General features: G+C 41.5%; 1 protein-coding gene across 1 annotated transcript in view; it reads left to right on the top strand.

The window, feature by feature from the left end:
* Positions 1-150: 150 nt before the first annotated feature.
* LOC118372627 (uncharacterized) overlaps positions 151-22,887 on the top strand; it is a 38,956-nt gene continuing 16,219 nt past the window's right edge. The window contains exons 1-2 of the mRNA XM_052514002.1: positions 151-714; positions 20,264-22,384. Coding sequence (XP_052369962.1) covers positions 562-714; positions 20,264-22,384 — 2,274 coding nt within the window. The 5' untranslated portion in view covers positions 151-561. The remainder of the gene's footprint in view (positions 715-20,263; positions 22,385-22,887) is intronic.

Raw genomic sequence — 22,887 nt, 5'->3', positions numbered from 1 at the left:
AACAATTAGTGCACAGCTATAACAATATGTTGAAATGGTGATTTTTATTTATGTCCGTTTTTTTTTTAAACTGAATAAATCCAGCTGAGGGGGAGAGACGCGCGCTATGCGTTCCAAACAGGTGTGTTCCTGGGCGGGAGTCGCGTGGCTGTTTTCCTGCCCTTTTACTGTCGGAGATGAAAAGCCAACGGTTAAGACCGCTCCGTATCCATTAGTAACCAGTATCCATTAGTAACCAGTATCCATTAGTAACCAGGGAAGCGTTAGTCACACCTTTGGCCGACATTTTAATTTAGCAGCCGCTTTAGAGGTGTTTGTTTACCTTTCGCAGCTGAGTGCGCATTGCGAGTCATAGGCCATCTCTATAGGTCTACTTTATTGAAGTGTCGATACTCTGTAAAACTTCAAAGTGTGTCACGTTTTAAAGGGCGTGACTTTTGAAAAGAGCCTTTTACATTTTGGTTGAGGACATGATTCGCTCTTCAGTGGGTCATTATCTCTCTCTCTCTCTTCCCCTCGTCAAAACTGACCCGTGTCAAAGACACACCGCAACAAACCACGATGCTGATTTTACTCCAGCTGATAAATGTATTGTTGTTGACCAGCATTGGCTCCACCGATGCAGAGAAACTCTTCCACAGTCGGGATCATTCCGACCTACAGATCCCCTCCTCTCACCAGGCTGAGCTCATAACAGACCAGGATACTGCAGAGGTAACACTTTTATTTTCTCTCTCTCTCTCCAAGTAATCACTATTTTAATTAGGTGCAAATGTGATGTTCAGCTATTCAATATATGGCAGATTATACTGTCTGGCAGATTATACTGTCTGGCAGAATATACTGTCTGGCAGATTATACTGTCTGGCTGATTATACTGTCTGGCAGATTATGCATTCAAAAAGTCAGAGATGCCCGATGTAGTTGTCCATAATGGTTAAGACTGCTTATGATGGATATTCTAATATCTTCAGTAGTGGTTATAAAGTGTGTTCACGTGTTGCACCACTTAATTTTAAGACTGGATTAGTTAATCTAAGGTTAAATCACTAAACTATGATCAGTGATACGTGTCCTCATGGATTCACCATAGCAATATGTTGTAGTTCTATGGAAACAAACCAGCACTGGTCATTGCTAGCCCCGCCAGCAAAGTGACTTTTCACTTCAGGCTAAGGATGAAATGAATTGCACTTTTCTGTCAAATGATTTAGCTGGTTGAGTTTAACGAACATGATAAACCACAGGAGATAAAAGGGTTAATCACACTGAAAATAAAGGACATACAGATTTAGACACACACTGATATTTGATGCATTTAAACAGTGTCAGTTTAGATTTAATCCCAAAACTGAATTTAAATTAGTTTTTAAAACAATGGAGCAACAAGATTACATTTGATCTTGGTTTGAGTTCTAAATTAAATTGAGTGTATAAGAAGAATTAGATTGAACTATGATTATTGAAAACGAGGTTTAAGGTTCAGTGCAAAAACAGACTAGAGGAATGTTATCTAAACAGACTAGGGGAATGTTATCTAAACAGACTAGAGGAATGTTATCTAAACAGACTAGTGGAATGTTATCTAAACAGACTAGAGGAATGTTATCTAAACAGACTAGAGGAATGTTATCTAAACAGACTAGAGGAATGTTATCTAAACAGACTGGTACCCAGACTAGAGGAATGTTATCTAAACAGACTGGTACCCAGACTAGAGGAATGTTATCTAAACAGACTGGTACCCAGACTAGAGGAAAGTTATCTAATCAGACTAGAGGAATGTTATCCAATCAGACTAGAGGAATGTTATCTAAACAGACTAGAGGAATGTTATCTAAACAGACTAGAGGAATGTTATCTAAACAGACTAGAGGAATGTTATCTAAACAGACTAGAGGAATGTTATCTAAACAGACTGGTACCCAGACTAGAGGAATGTTATCTAAACAGACTGGTAGCCAGACTAGAGGAATGTTATCTAAACAGAGTTTTAGCCAGACTAGAGGAATGTTATCTAAACAGACAGGTACCCAGACTAGAGGAATGTTATCTAAACAGACTAGAGGAATGTTATCTAAACAGACTGGTACCCAGACTAGAGGAATGTTATCTAAACAGAGTGGTAGCCAGACTAGAGGAATGTTATCTAAACAGAGTGGTAGCCAGACTAGTGGAATGTTATCTAAACAGACTGGTACCCAGACTAGTGGAATGTTATCTAAACAGAATGGTACCCAGACTAGAGGATTTGTACCCAGACTAGTGGAATGTTATCTAAACAGACTGGTAGCCAGACTAGTGGAATGTTATCTAAACAGACTGGTACCCAGACTAGTGGAATGTTATCTAAACAGAATGGTACCCAGACTAGAGGATTTGTACCCAGACTAGTGGAATGTTATCGAAACATACTGGTAGCCAGACTAGAGGAATGTTATCTAAACAGACTAGAGGAATGTTATCTAAACAGACTAGAGGAATGTTATCTAAACAGACTAGGGGAATGTTATCTAAACAGACTAGAGGAATGTTATCTAAACAGACTGGTACCCAGACTAGAGGAATGTTATCTAATCAGACTAGTGGAATGTTATCTAAACAGACTAGAGGAATGGTACCCAGACTAGTGGAATGTTATCTAAACAGACTGGTAGCCAGACTAGAGGAATGTTATCTAAACAGACTAGAGGAATGTTATCTAAACAGACTAGAGGAATGGTACCCAGACTAGTGGAATGTTATCGAAACAGACTGGTACCCAGACTAGAGGAATGTTATCTAAACAGAGTGGTAGCCAGACTAGAGGAATGTTATCTAAACAGACTAGAGGAATGTTATCTAAACAGACTAGAGGAATGTTATCTAAACAGACTAGGGGAATGTTATCTAAACAGACTAGAGGAATGTTATCTAAACAGACTGGTACCCAGACTAGAGGAATGTTATCTAATCAGACTAGTGGAATGTTATCTAAACAGACTAGAGGAATGGTACCCAGACTAGTGGAATGTTATCTAAACAGACTGGTAGCCAGACTAGAGGAATGTTATCTAAACAGAGTTTTAGCCAGACTAGAGGAATGTTATCTAAACAGACTGGTACCCAGACTAGAGGAATGTTATCTAAACAGACTAGAGGAATGTTATCTAAACAGACTGGTACCCAGACTAGAGGAATGTTATCTAAACAGAGTGGTAGCCAGACTAGAGGAATGTTATCTAAACAGAGTGGTAGCCAGACTAGTGTAATGTTATCTAAACAGAGTGGTAGCCAGACTAGTGGAATGTTATCTAAACAGACTGGTAGCCAGACTAGTGGAATGTTATCTAAACAGACTGGTAGCCAGACTAGTGGAATGTTATCTAAACAGACTAGAGGAATGTTATCGAAACAGAGTGGTACCCAGACTAGTGGAATGTTATCTAAACAGACTGGTACCCAGACTAGAGGAATGTTATCTAAACAGACTGGTAGCCAGACTAGTGGAATGTTATCTAAACAGACTGGTAGCCAGACTAGTGGAATGTTATCTAAACAGACTGGTACCCAGACTAGAGGAATGTTATCTAAACAGACTGGTAGCCAGACTAGTGGAATGTTATCTAAACAGACTGGTACCCAGACTAGAGGAATGTTATCTAAACAGACTGGTACCCAGACTAGTGGAATGTTATCTAAACAGAATGGTACCCAGACTAGAGGATTTGTACCCAGACTAGTGGAATGTTATCTAAACAGACTGGTAGCCAGACTAGTGGAATGTTATCTAAACAGACTGGTACCCAGACTAGTGGAATGTTATCTAAACAGAATGGTACCCAGACTAGAGGATTTGTACCAGACTGGTAGCCAGACTAGACTAAACAGAGTGGTAGCCAGACTAGTGGAATGTTATCTAAACAGACTGGTAGCCAGACTAGTGGAATGTTATCTAAACAGAGTGGTAGCCAGACTAGTGGAATGTTATCTAAACAGACTGGTACCCAGACTAGAGGAATGTTATCTAAACAGAATGGTACCCAGACTAGAGGATTTGTTATCCAGACTAGTGGAATGTTATCTAAACAGACTGGTTTGTACCAGACTAGACTAAACAGACTGGAATGTTAACTAAACATAATGGTACCCAGACTAGAGGATTTGTACCCAGACTAGTGGAATGTTATCTAAACAGACTGGTAGCCAGACTAGTGGAATGTTATCTAAACAGACTAGAGGAATGTTATCTAAACAGAGTGGTAGCCAGACTAGTGGAATGTTATCTAAACAGACTGGTACCCAGACTAGTGGAATGTTATCTAAACAGACTAGAGGAATGTTATCTAAACAGAGTGGTAGCCAGACTAGTGGAATGTTATCTAAACAGACTGGTAGCCAGACTAGAGGAATGTTATCTAAACAGAGTGGTAGCCAGACTAGAGGAATGTTATCTAAACAGACTGGTACCCAGACTAGAGGAATGTTATCTAATCAGACTAGAGGAATGTTATCTAAACAGACTAGAGGAATGTTATCTAAACAGACTAGTGGAATGTTATCTAAACAGACTAGAGGAATGTTATCTAAACAGACTAGAGGAATGTTATCTAAACAGACTGGTACCCAGACTAGAGGAATGTTATCTAAACAGACTGGTACCCAGACTAGAGGAATGTTATCTAAACAGACTGGTACCCAGACTAGAGGAATGTTATCTAATCAGACTAGAGGAATGTTATCTAAACAGACTAGAGGAATGTTATCTAAACAGACTAGAGGAATGTTATCTAAACAGACTAGAGGAATGTTATCTAAACAGACTGGTACCCAGACTAGAGGAAAGTTATCTAATCAGACTAGAGGAATGTTATCCAATCAGACTAGAGGAATGTTATCTAAACAGACTAGAGGAATGTTATCTAAACAGACTAGAGGAATGTTATCTAAACAGACTAGAGGAATGTTATCTAAACAGACTAGAGGAATGTTATCTAAACAGACTGGTACCCAGACTAGAGGAATGTTATCTAAACAGACTGGTAGCCAGACTAGAGGAATGTTATCTAAACAGAGTTTTAGCCAGACTAGAGGAATGTTATCTAAACAGACAGGTACCCAGACTAGAGGAATGTTATCTAAACAGACTAGAGGAATGTTATCTAAACAGACTGGTACCCAGACTAGAGGAATGTTATCTAAACAGAGTGGTAGCCAGACTAGAGGAATGTTATCTAAACAGAGTGGTAGCCAGACTAGTGGAATGTTATCTAAACAGACTGGTACCCAGACTAGTGGAATGTTATCTAAACAGAATGGTACCCAGACTAGAGGATTTGTACCCAGACTAGTGGAATGTTATCTAAACAGACTGGTAGCCAGACTAGTGGAATGTTATCTAAACAGACTGGTACCCAGACTAGTGGAATGTTATCTAAACAGAATGGTACCCAGACTAGAGGATTTGTACCCAGACTAGTGGAATGTTATCGAAACATACTGGTAGCCAGACTAGAGGAATGTTATCTAAACAGACTAGAGGAATGTTATCTAAACAGACTAGAGGAATGTTATCTAAACAGACTAGGGGAATGTTATCTAAACAGACTAGAGGAATGTTATCTAAACAGACTGGTACCCAGACTAGAGGAATGTTATCTAATCAGACTAGTGGAATGTTATCTAAACAGACTAGAGGAATGGTACCCAGACTAGTGGAATGTTATCTAAACAGACTGGTAGCCAGACTAGAGGAATGTTATCTAAACAGACTAGAGGAATGTTATCTAAACAGACTAGAGGAATGGTACCCAGACTAGTGGAATGTTATCGAAACAGACTGGTACCCAGACTAGAGGAATGTTATCTAAACAGAGTGGTAGCCAGACTAGAGGAATGTTATCTAAACAGACTAGAGGAATGTTATCTAAACAGACTAGAGGAATGTTATCTAAACAGACTAGGGGAATGTTATCTAAACAGACTAGAGGAATGTTATCTAAACAGACTGGTACCCAGACTAGAGGAATGTTATCTAATCAGACTAGTGGAATGTTATCTAAACAGACTAGAGGAATGGTACCCAGACTAGTGGAATGTTATCTAAACAGACTGGTAGCCAGACTAGAGGAATGTTATCTAAACAGAGTTTTAGCCAGACTAGAGGAATGTTATCTAAACAGACTGGTACCCAGACTAGAGGAATGTTATCTAAACAGACTAGAGGAATGTTATCTAAACAGACTGGTACCCAGACTAGAGGAATGTTATCTAAACAGAGTGGTAGCCAGACTAGAGGAATGTTATCTAAACAGAGTGGTAGCCAGACTAGTGTAATGTTATCTAAACAGAGTGGTAGCCAGACTAGTGGAATGTTATCTAAACAGACTGGTAGCCAGACTAGTGGAATGTTATCTAAACAGACTGGTAGCCAGACTAGTGGAATGTTATCTAAACAGACTAGAGGAATGTTATCGAAACAGAGTGGTACCCAGACTAGTGGAATGTTATCTAAACAGACTGGTACCCAGACTAGAGGAATGTTATCTAAACAGACTGGTAGCCAGACTAGTGGAATGTTATCTAAACAGACTGGTAGCCAGACTAGTGGAATGTTATCTAAACAGACTGGTACCCAGACTAGAGGAATGTTATCTAAACAGACTGGTAGCCAGACTAGTGGAATGTTATCTAAACAGACTGGTACCCAGACTAGAGGAATGTTATCTAAACAGACTGGTACCCAGACTAGTGGAATGTTATCTAAACAGAATGGTACCCAGACTAGAGGATTTGTACCCAGACTAGTGGAATGTTATCTAAACAGACTGGTAGCCAGACTAGTGGAATGTTATCTAAACAGACTGGTACCCAGACTAGTGGAATGTTATCTAAACAGAATGGTACCCAGACTAGAGGATTTGTACCCAGACTAGTGGAATGTTATCTAAACAGACTGGTAGCCAGACTAGTGGAATGTTATCTAAACAGAGTGGTAGCCAGACTAGTGGAATGTTATCTAAACAGACTGGTACCCAGACTAGAGGAATGTTATCTAAACAGAGTGGTAGCCAGACTAGTGGAATGTTATCTAAACAGACTGGTACCCAGACTAGATGAATGTTATCTAAACAGAGTGGTACCCAGACTAGTGGAATGTTATCTAAACAGACTGGTACCCAGACTAGTGGAATGTTATCTAAACAGAATGGTACCCAGACTAGAGGATTTGTATCCAGACTAGTGGAATGTTATCTAAACAGACTGGTACCCAGACTAGTGGAATGTTAACTAAACATAATGGTACCCAGACTAGAGGATTTGTACCCAGACTAGTGGAATGTTATCTAAACAGACTGGTAGCCAGACTAGTGGAATGTTATCTAAACAGACTAGAGGAATGTTATCTAAACAGAGTGGTAGCCAGACTAGTGGAATGTTATCTAAACAGACTGGTACCCAGACTAGTGGAATGTTATCTAAACAGACTAGAGGAATGTTATCTAAACAGAGTGGTAGCCAGACTAGTGGAATGTTATCTAAACAGACTGGTAGCCAGACTAGAGGAATGTTATCTAAACAGAGTGGTAGCCAGACTAGAGGAATGTTATCTAAACAGACTGGTACCCAGACTAGAGGAATGTTATCTAATCAGACTAGAGGAATGTTATCTAAACAGACTAGAGGAATGTTATCTAAACAGACTAGTGGAATGTTATCTAAACAGACTAGAGGAATGTTATCTAAACAGACTAGAGGAATGTTATCTAAACAGACTGGTACCCAGACTAGAGGAATGTTATCTAAACAGACTGGTACCCAGACTAGAGGAATGTTATCTAAACAGACTGGTACCCAGACTAGAGGAATGTTATCTAATCAGACTAGAGGAATGTTATCTAAACAGACTAGAGGAATGTTATCTAAACAGACTAGAGGAATGTTATCTAAACAGACTAGAGGAATGTTATCTAAACAGACTGGTACCCAGACTAGAGGAATGTTATCTAAACAGACTGGTAGCCAGACTAGAGGAATGTTATCTAAACAGAGTTTTAGCCAGACTAGAGGAATGTTATCTAAACAGACTGGTACCCAGACTAGAGGAATGTTATCTAAACAGACTAGAGGAATGTTATCTAAACAGACTGGTACCCAGACTAGAGGAATGTTATCTAAACATAGTGGTAGCCAGACTAGAGGAATGTTATCTAAACAGAGTGGTAGCCAGACTAGTGGAATGTTATCTAAACAGACTGGTACCCAGACTAGTGGAATGTTATCTAAACAGAATGGTACCCAGACTAGAGGATTTGTACCCAGACTAGTGGAATGTTATCTAAACAGACTGGTAGCCAGACTAGTGGAATGTTATCTAAACAGACTGGTACCCAGACTAGTGGAATGTTATCTAAACAGAATGGTACCCAGACTAGAGGATTTGTACCCAGACTAGTGGAATGTTATCGAAACATACTGGTAGCCAGACTAGAGGAATGTTATCTAAACAGACTAGAGGAATGTTATCTAAACAGACTAGAGGAATGTTATCTAAACAGACTGGTACCCAGACTAGAGGAATGTTATCTAAACAGACTGGTACCCAGACTAGAGGAATGTTATCTAATCAGACTAGTGGAATGTTATCTAAACAGACTAGAGGAATGGTACCCAGACTAGTGGAATGTTATCTAAACAGACTGGTAGCCAGACTAGAGGAATGTTATCTAAACAGAGTTTTAGCCAGACTAGAGGAATGTTATCTAAACAGACTGGTACCCAGACTAGAGGAATGTTATCTAAACAGACTAGAGGAATGTTATCTAAACAGACTGGTACCCAGACTAGAGGAATGTTATCTAAACAGAGTGGTAGCCAGACTAGAGGAATGTTATCTAAACAGAGTGGTAGCCAGACTAGTGTAATGTTATCTAAACAGAGTGGTAGCCAGACTAGTGGAATGTTATCTAAACAGACTGGTAGCCAGACTAGTGGAATGTTATCTAAACAGACTGGTAGCCAGACTAGTGGAATGTTATCTAAACAGACTAGAGGAATGTTATCGAAACAGAGTGGTACCCAGACTAGTGGAATGTTATCTAAACAGACTGGTACCCAGACTAGAGGAATGTTATCTAAACAGACTGGTAGCCAGACTAGTGGAATGTTATCTAAACAGACTGGTAGCCAGACTAGTGGAATGTTATCTAAACAGACTGGTACCCAGACTAGAGGAATGTTATCTAAACAGACTGGTAGCCAGACTAGTGGAATGTTATCTAAACAGACTGGTACCCAGACTAGAGGAATGTTATCTAAACAGACTGGTACCCAGACTAGTGGAATGTTATCTAAACAGAATGGTACCCAGACTAGAGGATTTGTACCCAGACTAGTGGAATGTTATCTAAACAGACTGGTAGCCAGACTAGTGGAATGTTATCTAAACAGACTGGTACCCAGACTAGTGGAATGTTATCTAAACAGAATGGTACCCAGACTAGAGGATTTGTACCCAGACTAGTGGAATGTTATCTAAACAGACTGGTAGCCAGACTAGTGGAATGTTATCTAAACAGAGTGGTAGCCAGACTAGTGGAATGTTATCTAAACAGACTGGTACCCAGACTAGAGGAATGTTATCTAAACAGAGTGGTAGCCAGACTAGTGGAATGTTATCTAAACAGACTGGTACCCAGACTAGATGAATGTTATCTAAACAGAGTGGTACCCAGACTAGTGGAATGTTATCTAAACAGACTGGTACCCAGACTAGTGGAATGTTATCTAAACAGAATGGTACCCAGACTAGAGGATTTGTATCCAGACTAGTGGAATGTTATCTAAACAGACTGGTACCCAGACTAGTGGAATGTTAACTAAACATAATGGTACCCAGACTAGAGGATTTGTACCCAGACTAGTGGAATGTTATCTAAACAGACTGGTAGCCAGACTAGTGGAATGTTATCTAAACAGACTAGAGGAATGTTATCTAAACAGAGTGGTAGCCAGACTAGTGGAATGTTATCTAAACAGACTGGTACCCAGACTAGTGGAATGTTATCTAAACAGAGTGGTAGCCAGACTAGTGGAATGTTATCTAAACAGACTGGTAGCCAGACTAGAGGAATGTTATCTAAACAGAGTGGTAGCCAGACTAGAGGAATGTTATCTAAACAGACTGGTACCCAGACTAGAGGAATGTTATCTAATCAGACTAGAGGAATGTTATCTAAACAGACTAGAGGAATGTTATCTAAACAGACTAGTGGAATGTTATCTAAACAGACTAGAGGAATGTTATCTAAACAGACTAGGGGAATGTTATCTAAACAGACTGGTACCCAGACTAGAGGAATGTTATCTAAACAGACTGGTACCCAGACTAGAGGAATGTTATCTAAACAGACTGGTACCCAGACTAGAGGAATGTTATCTAATCAGACTAGAGGAATGTTATCTAAACAGACTAGAGGAATGTTATCTAAACAGACTAGAGGAATGTTATCTAAACAGACTAGAGGAATGTTATCTAAACAGACTGGTACCCAGACTAGAGGAATGTTATCTAAACAGACTGGTAGCCAGACTAGAGGAATGTTATCTAAACAGAGTTTTAGCCAGACTAGAGGAATGTTATCTAAACAGACTGGTACCCAGACTAGAGGAATGTTATCTAAACAGACTAGAGGAATGTTATCTAAACAGACTGGTACCCAGACTAGAGGAATGTTATCTAAACATAGTGGTAGCCAGACTAGAGGAATGTTATCTAAACAGAGTGGTAGCCAGACTAGTGGAATGTTATCTAAACAGACTGGTACCCAGACTAGTGGAATGTTATCTAAACAGAATGGTACCCAGACTAGAGGATTTGTACCCAGACTAGTGGAATGTTATCTAAACAGACTGGTAGCCAGACTAGTGGAATGTTATCTAAACAGACTGGTACCCAGACTAGTGGAATGTTATCTAAACAGAATGGTACCCAGACTAGAGGATTTGTACCCAGACTAGTGGAATGTTATCGAAACATACTGGTAGCCAGACTAGAGGAATGTTATCTAAACAGACTAGAGGAATGTTATCTAAACAGACTAGAGGAATGTTATCTAAACAGACTGGTACCCAGACTAGAGGAATGTTATCTAAACAGAGTGGTAGCCAGACTAGAGGAATGTTATCTAAACAGACTAGAGGAATGTTATCTAAACAGACTAGAGGAATGTTATCTAAACAGACTAGGGAATGTTATCTAAACAGACTAGAGGAATGTTATCTAAACAGACTGGTACCCAGACTAGAGGAATGTTATCTAATCAGACTAGTGGAATGTTATCTAAACAGACTAGAGGAATGGTACCCAGACTAGTGGAATGTTATCTAAACAGACTGGTAGCCAGACTAGAGGAATGTTATCTAAACAGAGTTTTAGCCAGACTAGAGGAATGTTATCTAAACAGACTGGTACCCAGACTAGAGGAATGTTATCTAAACAGACTAGAGGAATGTTATCTAAACAGACTGGTACCCAGACTAGAGGAATGTTATCTAAACAGAGTGGTAGCCAGACTAGAGGAATGTTATCTAAACAGAGTGGTAGCCAGACTAGTGGAATGTTATCTAAACAGAGTGGTAGCCAGACTAGTGGAATGTTATCTAAACAGACTGGTAGCCAGACTAGTGGAATGTTATCTAAACAGACTAGAGGAATGTTATCGAAACAGAGTGGTACCCAGACTAGTGGAATGTTATCTAAACAGACTGGTACCCAGACTAGAGGAATGTTATCTAAACAGACTGGTACCCAGACTAGTGGAATGTTATCTAAACAGACTGGTACCCAGACTAGAGGAATGTTATCTAAACAGACTGGTAGCCAGACTAGTGGAATGTTATCTAAACAGACTGGTAGCCAGACTAGTGGAATGTTATCTAAACAGACTGGTACCCAGACTAGAGGAATGTTATCTAAACAGACTGGTAGCCAGACTAGTGGAATGTTATCTAAACAGACTGGTACCCAGACTAGAGGAATGTTGTCTAAACAGACTGGTACCCAGACTAGTGGAATGTTATCTAAACAGAATGGTACCCAGACTAGAGGATTTGTACCCAGACTAGTGGAATGTTATCTAAACAGACTGGTAGCCAGACTAGTGGAATGTTATCTAAACAGACTGGTACCCAGACTAGTGGAATGTTATCTAAACAGAATGGTACCCAGACTAGAGGATTTGTACCCAGACTAGTGGAATGTTATCGAAACATACTGGTAGCCAGACTAGAGGAATGTTATCTAAACAGACTAGAGGAATGTTATCTAAACAGAGTGGTAGCCAGACTAGTGGAATGTTATCTAAACAGACTGGTAGCCAGACTAGTGGAATGTTATCTAAACAGACTGGTACCCAGACTAGAGGAATGTTATCTAAACAGAGTGGTAGCCAGACTAGTGGAATGTTATCTAAACAGACTGGTACCCAGACTAGATGAATGTTATCTAAACAGAGTGGTACCCAGACTAGTGGAATGTTATCTAAACAGACTGGTACCCAGACTAGTGGAATGTTATCTAAACAGAATGGTACCCAGACTAGAGGATTTGTATCCAGACTAGTGGAATGTTATCTAAACAGACTGGTACCCAGACTAGTGGAATGTTATCTAAACATAATGGTACCCAGACTAGAGGATTTGTACCCAGACTAGTGGAATGTTATCTAAACAGACTGGTAGCCAGACTAGTGGAATGTTATCTAAACAGACTAGAGGAATGTTATCTAAACAGACTGGTAGCCAGACTAGAGGAATGTTATCTAAACAGAGTGGTAGCCAGACTAGTGGAATGTTATCTAAACAGACTGGTACCCAGACTAGTGGAATGTTATCTAAACAGACTAGAGGAATGTTATCTAAACAGAGTGGTAGCCAGACTAGTGGAATGTTATCTAAACAGACTGGTAGCCAGACTAGAGGAATGTTATCTAAACAGAGTGGTAGCCAGACTAGTGGAATGTTATCTAAACAGACTGGTAGCCAGACTAGAGGAATGTTATCGAAACAGAGTGGTAGCCAGACTAGTGGAATGTTATCTAAACAGACTGGTACCCAGACTAGTGGAATGTTATCTAAACAGAGTGGTAGCCAGACTAGTGGAATGTTATCTAAACAGAGTGGTCCCCAGACTAGAGGAATGTTATCTAAACAGACTAGTGGAATGTTATCTAAACAGTCTAGAGGAATGTTATCTAAACAGAGTGGTAGCCAGACTAGAGGAATGTTATCTAAACAGACTGGTACCCAGACTAGTTGAATGTTATCTAAACAGAATGGTACCCAGACTAGTTGAATGTTATCTAAACAGAATGGTACCCAGACTAGAGGATTGGTACCCAGACTAGTGGAATGTTATCTAAACAGACTGGTAGCCAGACTAGTGGAATGTTATCTAAACAGACTGGTACCCAGACTAGTGGAATGTTATCTAAACAGAATGGTACCCAGACTAGAGGATTTGTACCCAGACTAGTGGAATATTATCTAAACAGACTGGTAGCCAGAGTAGAGGAATGTTATCTAAACAGACTGGTAGCCAGACTAGTGGAATGTTATCTAAACAGACTGGTACCCAGACTAGTGGAATGTTATCTAAACAGAATGGTACCCAGACTAGAGGATTTGTACCCAGACTAGTGGAATATTATCTAAACAGACTGGTAGCCAGACTAGAGGAATGTTATCTAAACAGACTGGTAGCCAGACTAGTGGAATGTTATCTAAACAGACTAGTGGAATGTTATCTAAACAGACTAGAGGAATGTTATCTAAACAGACTGGTAGCCAGACTAGTGGAATGTTATCTAAACAGACTGGTACCCAGACTAGTGGAATGTTATCTAAACAGACTAGAGGAATGTTATCTAAACAGAGTGGTAGCCAGACTAGTGGAATGTTATCTAAACAGACTGGTAGCCAGACTAGAGGAATGTTATCTAAACAGAGTGGTAGCCAGACTAGTGGAATGTTATCTAAACAGACTGGTAGCCAGACTAGAGGAATGTTATCGAAACAGAGTGGTAGCCAGACTAGTGGAATGTTATCTAAACAGACTGGTACCCAGACTAGTGGAATGTTATCTAAACAGAGTGGTAGCCAGACTAGTGGAATGTTATCTAAACAGAGTGGTCCCCAGACTAGAGGAATGTTATCTAAACAGAATAGTGGAATGTTATCTAAACAGTCTAGAGGAATGTTATCTAAACAGAGTGGTAGCCAGACTAGAGGAATGTTATCTAAACAGACTGGTACCCAGACTAGTTGAATGTTATCTAAACAGAATGGTACCCAGACTAGTTGAATGTTATCTAAACAGAATGGTACCCAGACTAGAGGATTGGTACCCAGACTAGTGGAATGTTATCTAAACAGACTGGTAGCCAGACTAGTGGAATGTTATCTAAACAGACTGGTACCCAGACTAGTGGAATGTTATCTAAACAGAATGGTACCCAGACTAGAGGATTTGTACCCAGACTAGTGGAATATTATCTAAACAGACTGGTAGCCAGACTAGAGGAATGTTATCTAAACAGACTGGTACCCAGACTAGAGGAATGTTATCTAAACAGACTGGTAGCCAGACTAGTGGAATGTTATCTAAACAGACTGGTACCCAGACTAGAGGAATGTTATCTAAACAGACTGGTACCCAGACTAGTGGAATGTTATCTAAACAGAATGGTACCCAGACTAGAGGATTTGTACCCAGACTAGTGGAATGTTATCTAAACAGACTGGTAGCCAGACTAGTGGAATGTTATCTAAACAGACTGGTACCCAGACTAGTGGAATGTTATCTAAACAGAATGGTACCCAGACTAGAGGATTTGTACCCAGACTAGTGGAATGTTATCGAAACATACTGGTAGCCAGACTAGAGGAATGTTATCTAAACAGACTAGAGGAATGTTATCTAAACAGAGTGGTAGCCAGACTAGTGGAATGTTATCTAAACAGACTGGTAGCCAGACTAGTGGAATGTTATCTAAACAGAGTGGTAGCCAGACTAGTGGAATGTTATCTAAACAGACTGGTACCCAGACTAGAGGAATGTTATCTAAACAGAGTGGTAGCCAGACTAGTGGAATGTTATCTAAACAGACTGGTACCCAGACTAGATGAATGTTATCTAAACAGAGTGGTACCCAGACTAGTGGAATGTTATCTAAACAGACTGGTACCCAGACTAGTGGAATGTTATCTAAACAGAATGGTACCCAGACTAGAGGATTTGTATCCAGACTAGTGGAATGTTATCTAAACAGACTGGTACCCAGACTAGTGGAATGTTAACTAAACATAATGGTACCCAGACTAGAGGATTTGTACCCAGACTAGTGGAATGTTATCTAAACAGACTGGTAGCCAGACTAGTGGAATGTTATCTAAACAGACTAGAGGAATGTTATCTAAACAGAGTGGTAGCCAGACTAGTGGAATGTTATCTAAACAGACTGGTACCCAGACTAGTGGAATGTTATCTAAACAGACTAGAGGAATGTTATCTAAACAGAGTGGTAGCCAGACTAGTGGAATGTTATCTAAACAGACTGGTAGCCAGACTAGAGGAATGTTATCTAAACAGAGTGGTAGCCAGACTAGAGGAATGTTATCTAAACAGACTGGTACCCAGACTAGAGGAATGTTATCTAATCAGACTAGAGGAATGTTATCTAAACAGACTAGAGGAATGTTATCTAAACAGACTAGTGGAATGTTATCTAAACAGACTAGAGGAATGTTATCTAAACAGACTAGAGGAATGGTATCTAAACAGACTGGTACCCAGACTAGAGGAATGTTATCTAAACAGACTGGTACCCAGACTAGAGGAATGTTATCTAAACACACTGGTACCCAGACTAGAGGAATGTTATCTAATCAGACTAGAGGAATGTTATCTAAACAGACTAGAGGAATGTTATCTAAACAGACTAGAGGAATGTTATCTAAACAGACTAGAGGAATGTTATCTAAACAGACTGGTACCCAGACTAGAGGAATGTTATCTAAACAGACTGGTAGCCAGACTAGAGGAATGTTATCTAAACAGAGTTTTAGCCAGACTAGAGGAATGTTATCTAAACAGACTGGTACCCAGACTAGAGGAATGTTATCTAAACAGACTAGAGGAATGTTATCTAAACAGACTGGTACCCAGACTAGAGGAATGTTATCTAAACATAGTGGTAGCCAGACTAGAGGAATGTTATCTAAACAGAGTGGTAGCCAGACTAGTGGAATGTTATCTAAACAGACTGGTACCCAGACTAGTGGAATGTTATCTAAACAGAATGGTACCCAGACTAGAGGATTTGTACCCAGACTAGTGGAATGTTATCGAAACATACTGGTAGCCAGACTAGAGGAATGTTATCTAAACAGACTAGAGGAATGTTATCTAAACAGACTAGAGGAATGTTATCTAAACAGACTGGTACCCAGACTAGAGGAATGTTATCTAAACAGAGTGGTAGCCAGACTAGAGGAATGTTATCTAAACAGACTAGAGGAATGTTATCTAAACAGACTAGAGGAATGTTATCTAAACAGACTAGGGGAATGTTATCTAAACAGACTAGAGGAATGTTATCTAAACAGACTGGTACCCAGACTAGAGGAATGTTATCTAATCAGACTAGTGGAATGTTATCTAAACAGACTAGAGGAATGGTACCCAGACTAGTGGAATGTTATCTAAACAGACTGGTAGCCAGACTAGAGGAATGTTATCTAAACAGAGTTTTAGCCAGACTAGAGGAATGTTATCTAAACAGACTGGTACCCAGACTAGAGGAATGTTATCTAAACAGACTAGAGGAATGTTATCTAAACAGACTGGTACCCAGACTAGAGGAATGTTATCTAAACAGAGTGGTAGCCAGACTAGAGGAATGTTATCTAAACAGAGTGGTAGCCAGACTAGTGGAATGTTATCTAAACAGAGTGGTAGCCAGACTAGTGGAATGTTATCTAAACAGACTGGTAGCCAGACTAGTGGAATGTTATCTAAACAGACTAGAGGAATGTTATCGAAACAGAGTGGTACCCAGACTAGTGGAATGTTATCTAAACAGACTGGTACCCAGACTAGAGGAATGTTATCTAAACAGACTGGTACCCAGACTAGTGGAATGTTATCTAAACAGACTGGTACCCAGACTAGAGGAATGTTATCTAAACAGACTGGTAGCCAGACTAGTGGAATGTTATCTAAACAGACTGGTAGCCAGACTAGTGGAATGTTATCTAAACAGACTGGTACCCAGACTAGAGGAATGTTATCTAAACAGAATGGTACCCAGACTAGAGGATTTGTACCCAGACTAGTGGAATGTTATCGAAACATACTGGTAGCCAGACTAGAGGAATGTTATCTAAACAGACTAGAGGAATGTTATCTAAACAGAGTGGTAGCCAGACTAGTGGAATGTTATCTAAACAGACTGGTAGCCAGACTAGTGGAATGTTATCTAAACAGACTGGTACCCAGACTAGAGGAATGTTATCTAAACAGAGTGGTAGCCAGACTAGTGGAATGTTATCTAAACAGACTGGTACCCAGACTAGATGAATGTTATCTAAACAGAGTGGTACCCAGACTAGTGGAATGTTATCTAAACAGACTGGTACCCAGACTAGTGGAATGTTATCTAAACAGAATGGTACCCAGACTAGAGGATTTGTATCCAGACTAGTGGAATGTTATCTAAACAGACTGGTACCCAGACTAGTGGAATGTTATCTAAACATAATGGTACCCAGACTAGAGGATTTGTACCCAGACTAGTGGAATGTTATCTAAACAGACTGGTAGCCAGACTAGTGGAATGTTATCTAAACAGACTAGAGGAATGTTATCTAAACAGACTGGTAGCCAGACTAGAGGAATGTTATCTAAACAGAGTGGTAGCCAGACTAGTGGAATGTTATCTAAACAGACTGGTACCCAGACTAGTGGAATGTTATCTAAACAGACTAGAGGAATGTTATCTAAACAGAGTGGTAGCCAGACTAGTGGAATGTTATCTAAACAGACTGGTAGCCAGACTAGAGGAATGTTATCTAAACAGAGTGGTAGCCAGACTAGTGGAATGTTATCTAAACAGACTGGTAGCCAGACTAGAGGAATGTTATCGAAACAGAGTGGTAGCCAGACTAGTGGAATGTTATCTAAACAGACTGGTACCCAGACTAGTGGAATGTTATCTAAACAGAGTGGTAGCCAGACTAGTGGAATGTTATCTAAACAGAGTGGTCCCCAGACTAGAGGAATGTTATCTAAACAGACTAGTGGAATGTTATCTAAACAGTCTAGAGGAATGTTATCTAAACAGAGTGGTAGCCAGACTAGAGGAATGTTATCTAAACAGACTGGTACCCAGACTAGTTGAATGTTATCTAAACAGAATGGTACCCAGACTAGTTGAATGTTATCTAAACAGAATGGTACCCAGACTAGAGGATTGGTACCCAGACTAGTGGAATGTTATCTAAACAGACTGGTAGCCAGACTAGTGGAATGTTATCTAAACAGACTGGTACCCAGACTAGTGGAATGTTATCTAAACAGAATGGTACCCAGACTAGAGGATTTGTACCCAGACTAGTGGAATATTATCTAAACAGACTGGTAGCCAGACTAGAGGAATGTTATCTAAACAGACTGGTAGCCAGACTAGTGGAATGTTATCTAAACAGACTGGTACCCAGACTAGTGGAATGTTATCTAAACAGAATGGTACCCAGACTAGAGGATTTGTACCCAGACTAGTGGAATATTATCTAAACAGACTGGTAGCCAGACTAGAGGAATGTTATCTAAACAGACTGGTAGCCAGACTAGTGGAATGTTATCTAAACAGACTAGTGGAATGTTATCTAAACAGACTAGAGGAATGTTATCTAAACAGACTGGTAGCCAGACTAGTGGAATGTTATCTAAACAGACTGGTACCCAGACTAGTGGAATGTTATCTAAACAGACTAGAGGAATGTTATCTAAACAGAGTGGTAGCCAGACTAGTGGAATGTTATCTAAACAGACTGGTAGCCAGACTAGAGGAATGTTATCTAAACAGAGTGGTAGCCAGACTAGTGGAATGTTATCTAAACAGACTGGTAGCCAGACTAGAGGAATGTTATCGAAACAGAGTGGTAGCCAGACTAGTGGAATGTTATCTAAACAGACTGGTACCCAGACTAGTGGAATGTTATCTAAACAGAGTGGTAGCCAGACTAGTGGAATGTTATCTAAACAGAGTGGTCCCCAGACTAGAGGAATGTTATCTAAACAGACTAGTGGAATGTTATCTAAACAGTCTAGAGGAATGTTATCTAAACAGAGTGGTAGCCAGACTAGAGGAATGTTATCTAAACAGACTGGTACCCAGACTAGTTGAATGTTATCTAAACAGAATGGTACCCAGACTAGTTGAATGTTATCTAAACAGAATGGTACCCAGACTAGAGGATTGGTACCCAGACTAGTGGAATGTTATCTAAACAGACTGGTAGCCAGACTAGTGGAATGTTATCTAAACATACTGGTACCCAGACTAGTGGAATGTTATCTAAACAGAATGGTACCCAGACTAGAGGATTTGTACCCAGACTAGTGGAATATTATCTAAACAGACTGGTAGCCAGACTAGAGGAATGTTATCTAAACAGACTGGTAGCCAGACTAGTGGAATGTTATCTAAACAGACTGGTACCCAGACTAGTGGAATGTTATCTAAACAGAATGGTACCCAGACTAGAGGATTTGTACCCAGACTAGTGGAATATTATCTAAACAGACTGGTAGCCAGACTAGAGGAATGTTATCTAAACAGACTGGTAGCCAGACTAGTGGAATGTTATCTAAACAGACTAGAGGAATGTTATCTAAACAGACTGGTAGCCAGACTAGTGGAATGTTATCTAAACAGACTGGTACCCAGACTAGTGGAATGTTATCTAAACAGAATGGTACCCAGACTAGAGGATTTGTACCCAGACTAGTGGAATATTATCTAAACAGACTGGTAGCCAGACTAGAGGAATGTTATCTAAACAGAGTGGTAGCCAGACTAGTGGAATGTTATCTAAACAGAGTGGTCCCCAGACTAGAGGAATGTTATCTAAACAGACTGGTCCCCAGACTAAGTTATTTCCTGTTAGATGTTCTAGAGGTGTTAGTTCTACCAGCTGTTTTAACAACATGCCACATTTCCAGCTATTTCTCTCAAGGTACGGCTTCATAAGACCGGTGAACTGGGAGGAGCTCCAGTTTGACCAATCAACAGGCATTTCTAACGATGAAGACTTTCCCGAGGAGGAAGACCTATCTGGGATACAGGAGGGAGACTCATCGATGTCACGTGCAGAGACTGATGATGATGATGATGATGACGAAGACTCTCCAAATCCCACTGAAAGCCAAGCCTTCATCTCAGCTCTCAGAGACTTCCAGATGGTGTCCGGCCTGTCTGTCACAGGGCTGTTTGACGACGCCACCAAGGCTGCCATGAACAAGCCACGGTGTGGGGTCCCGGATAAGGAGACGGATGATGCTACTGAGGAAGTACACGACTCCACCAGCTCAGCACTTGGTATCAACACCGTCACCTGGCTAACTAAGAACACGGACACCTCAGAATACACTAACAAAACATTCAGTGGTGTTTTAAATGGCTCTGCGACTGATTACCCAGCGGACAATAACATATTCACTGACCTTTCTAATGGCACTGATGGAAAATATACAGAGGTTGACAATTCATTCAGTGACATTTTTAATAGCACTGTTAGTACCTACAAAGGTGATATATCTGCCAGGAGCACAACAGAATACTACGACCCAGTCGGTGATACTCTCAATGATTCTGCTATAAACAACACAGAGAATAGCAGCAAAACACACAGTCACACAGTGAACGATCCTACCACTGCTAATGACAGACCTCATCAGAGCCCTCCTCCTCCCACTGCTACTGACAGACCTCATCAGAGCCCTCCTCCTACCACTGCTACTGACAGACCTCATCAGAGCCCTCGTCCTACCACTGCTACTGACAGACCTCATCAGCATCAGAGCCCTCCTCCTACCACTGCTACTGACAGACCTCATCATCGTCAGAGCCCTCCTCCTACCACTGCTACTGACAGACCTCATCAGAGCCCTCGTCCTACCACTGCTACTGACAGACCTCATCAGCATCAGAGCCCTCCTCCTACCACTGCTACTGACAGACCTCATCAGAGCCCTCCTCCTACCACTGCTACTGACAGACCTCATCAGAGCCCTCCTCCTACCACTGCTACTGACAGACCTCATCAGAGCCCTCCTCCTCCCACTGCTACTGACAGACCTCATCAGAGCCCTCGTCCTACCACTGCTACTGACAGACCTCATCAGCATCAGAGCCCTCCTCCTACCACTGCTACTGACAGACCTCATCAGAGCCCTCCTCCTACCACTGCTACTGACAGACCTCATCAGAGCCCTCTTCCTCCCACTGCTACTGACAGACCTCATCAGAGCCCTCCTCCTCCCACTGCTACTGACAGACCTCATCAGAGCCCTCCTCCTACCACTGCTACTGACAGACCTCATCAGAGCCCTCCTCCTACCACTGCTACTGACAGACCTCATCAGAGCCCTCCTCCTACCACTGCTACTGACAGACCTCATCAGAGCCCTCCTCCTACCACTGCTACTGACAGACCTCATCAGAGCCCTCTTCCTCCCACTGCTACTGACAGACCTCATCAGAGCCCTCCTCCTCCCACTGCTACTGACAGACCTCATCAGAGCCCTCCTCCTACCACTGCTACTGACAGACCTCATCAGAGCCCTCCTCCTTCCACTGCTACTGACAGACCTCATCAACGTCAGAGCCCTCCTCCTACCACTGGTACTGACAGACCTCATCAGAGCCCTCCTCCTACCACTGCTACTGACAGACCTCATCAGAGCCCTCCTCCTACCACTGCTACTGACAGACCTCATTGGAGCCGCACTCCTACCACTGCTACTGACAGACCTCATCAGAGGCCTCCTCCTACCACTGCTACTGAAAGACCTCATCAGAGGCCTCCTCCTTCCACTGCTACTGACAGACCTCATCAGAGCCCTCCTCCTACCACTGGTACTGACAGACCTCATCTGAGCCCTCCTCCTACCACTGCTACTGACAGACCTCATCAGAGCCCTCCTCCTACCACTGGTACTGACAGACCTCATCAGAGCCCTCCTCCTACCACTGGAACTGACAGACCTCATCAGAGCCATCATCCTACCACTGGTACTGACAGACCTCATCAGAGCCCTCCTCCTACCACTGCTACTGACAGACCTCATCAGAGTCAGAGCCCTCCTCCTACCACTGCTTCTGACAGACCTCATCAGAGCCCTCCTCCTACCACTGGTACTGACAGACCTCACCAGAGCCCTCCTCCTACCACTGGAACTGACAGACCTCATCAGAGCCCTCCTCCTACCACTGGAACTGACAGACCTCATCAGAGCCCTCATCCTACCACTGGTACTGACAGACCTCATCAGAGCCCTCCTCCTACCACTGGTACTGACAGACCTCATCAACGTCAGAGCCCTCCTCCTACCACTGCTACTGACAGACTTCATCAGAGCCCTCCTCCTACCACTGCTACTGACAGACCTCATCAGAGCCCTCCTCCTACCACTGCTACTGACAGACCTCAGAGCCCTCCTCCTACCACTGCTACTGACAGACCTCATCAGAGTCAGAGCCCTCCTCCTACCACTGCTACTGACAGACCTCATCAGAGCCCTCCTCCTACCACTGGAACTGACAGACCTCATCAGAGCCCTCATCC

This window comes from Oncorhynchus keta, unplaced genomic scaffold, assembly GCF_023373465.1.
Source record: "Oncorhynchus keta strain PuntledgeMale-10-30-2019 unplaced genomic scaffold, Oket_V2 Un_scaffold_14_pilon_pilon, whole genome shotgun sequence".
In the NCBI taxonomy this organism is placed as follows: Eukaryota; Metazoa; Chordata; class Actinopteri; order Salmoniformes; family Salmonidae; genus Oncorhynchus; species Oncorhynchus keta.
The sequence above is the reverse complement of the archived record's forward strand: the minus strand, read 5'-3'. Positions and strand labels throughout refer to the sequence as shown.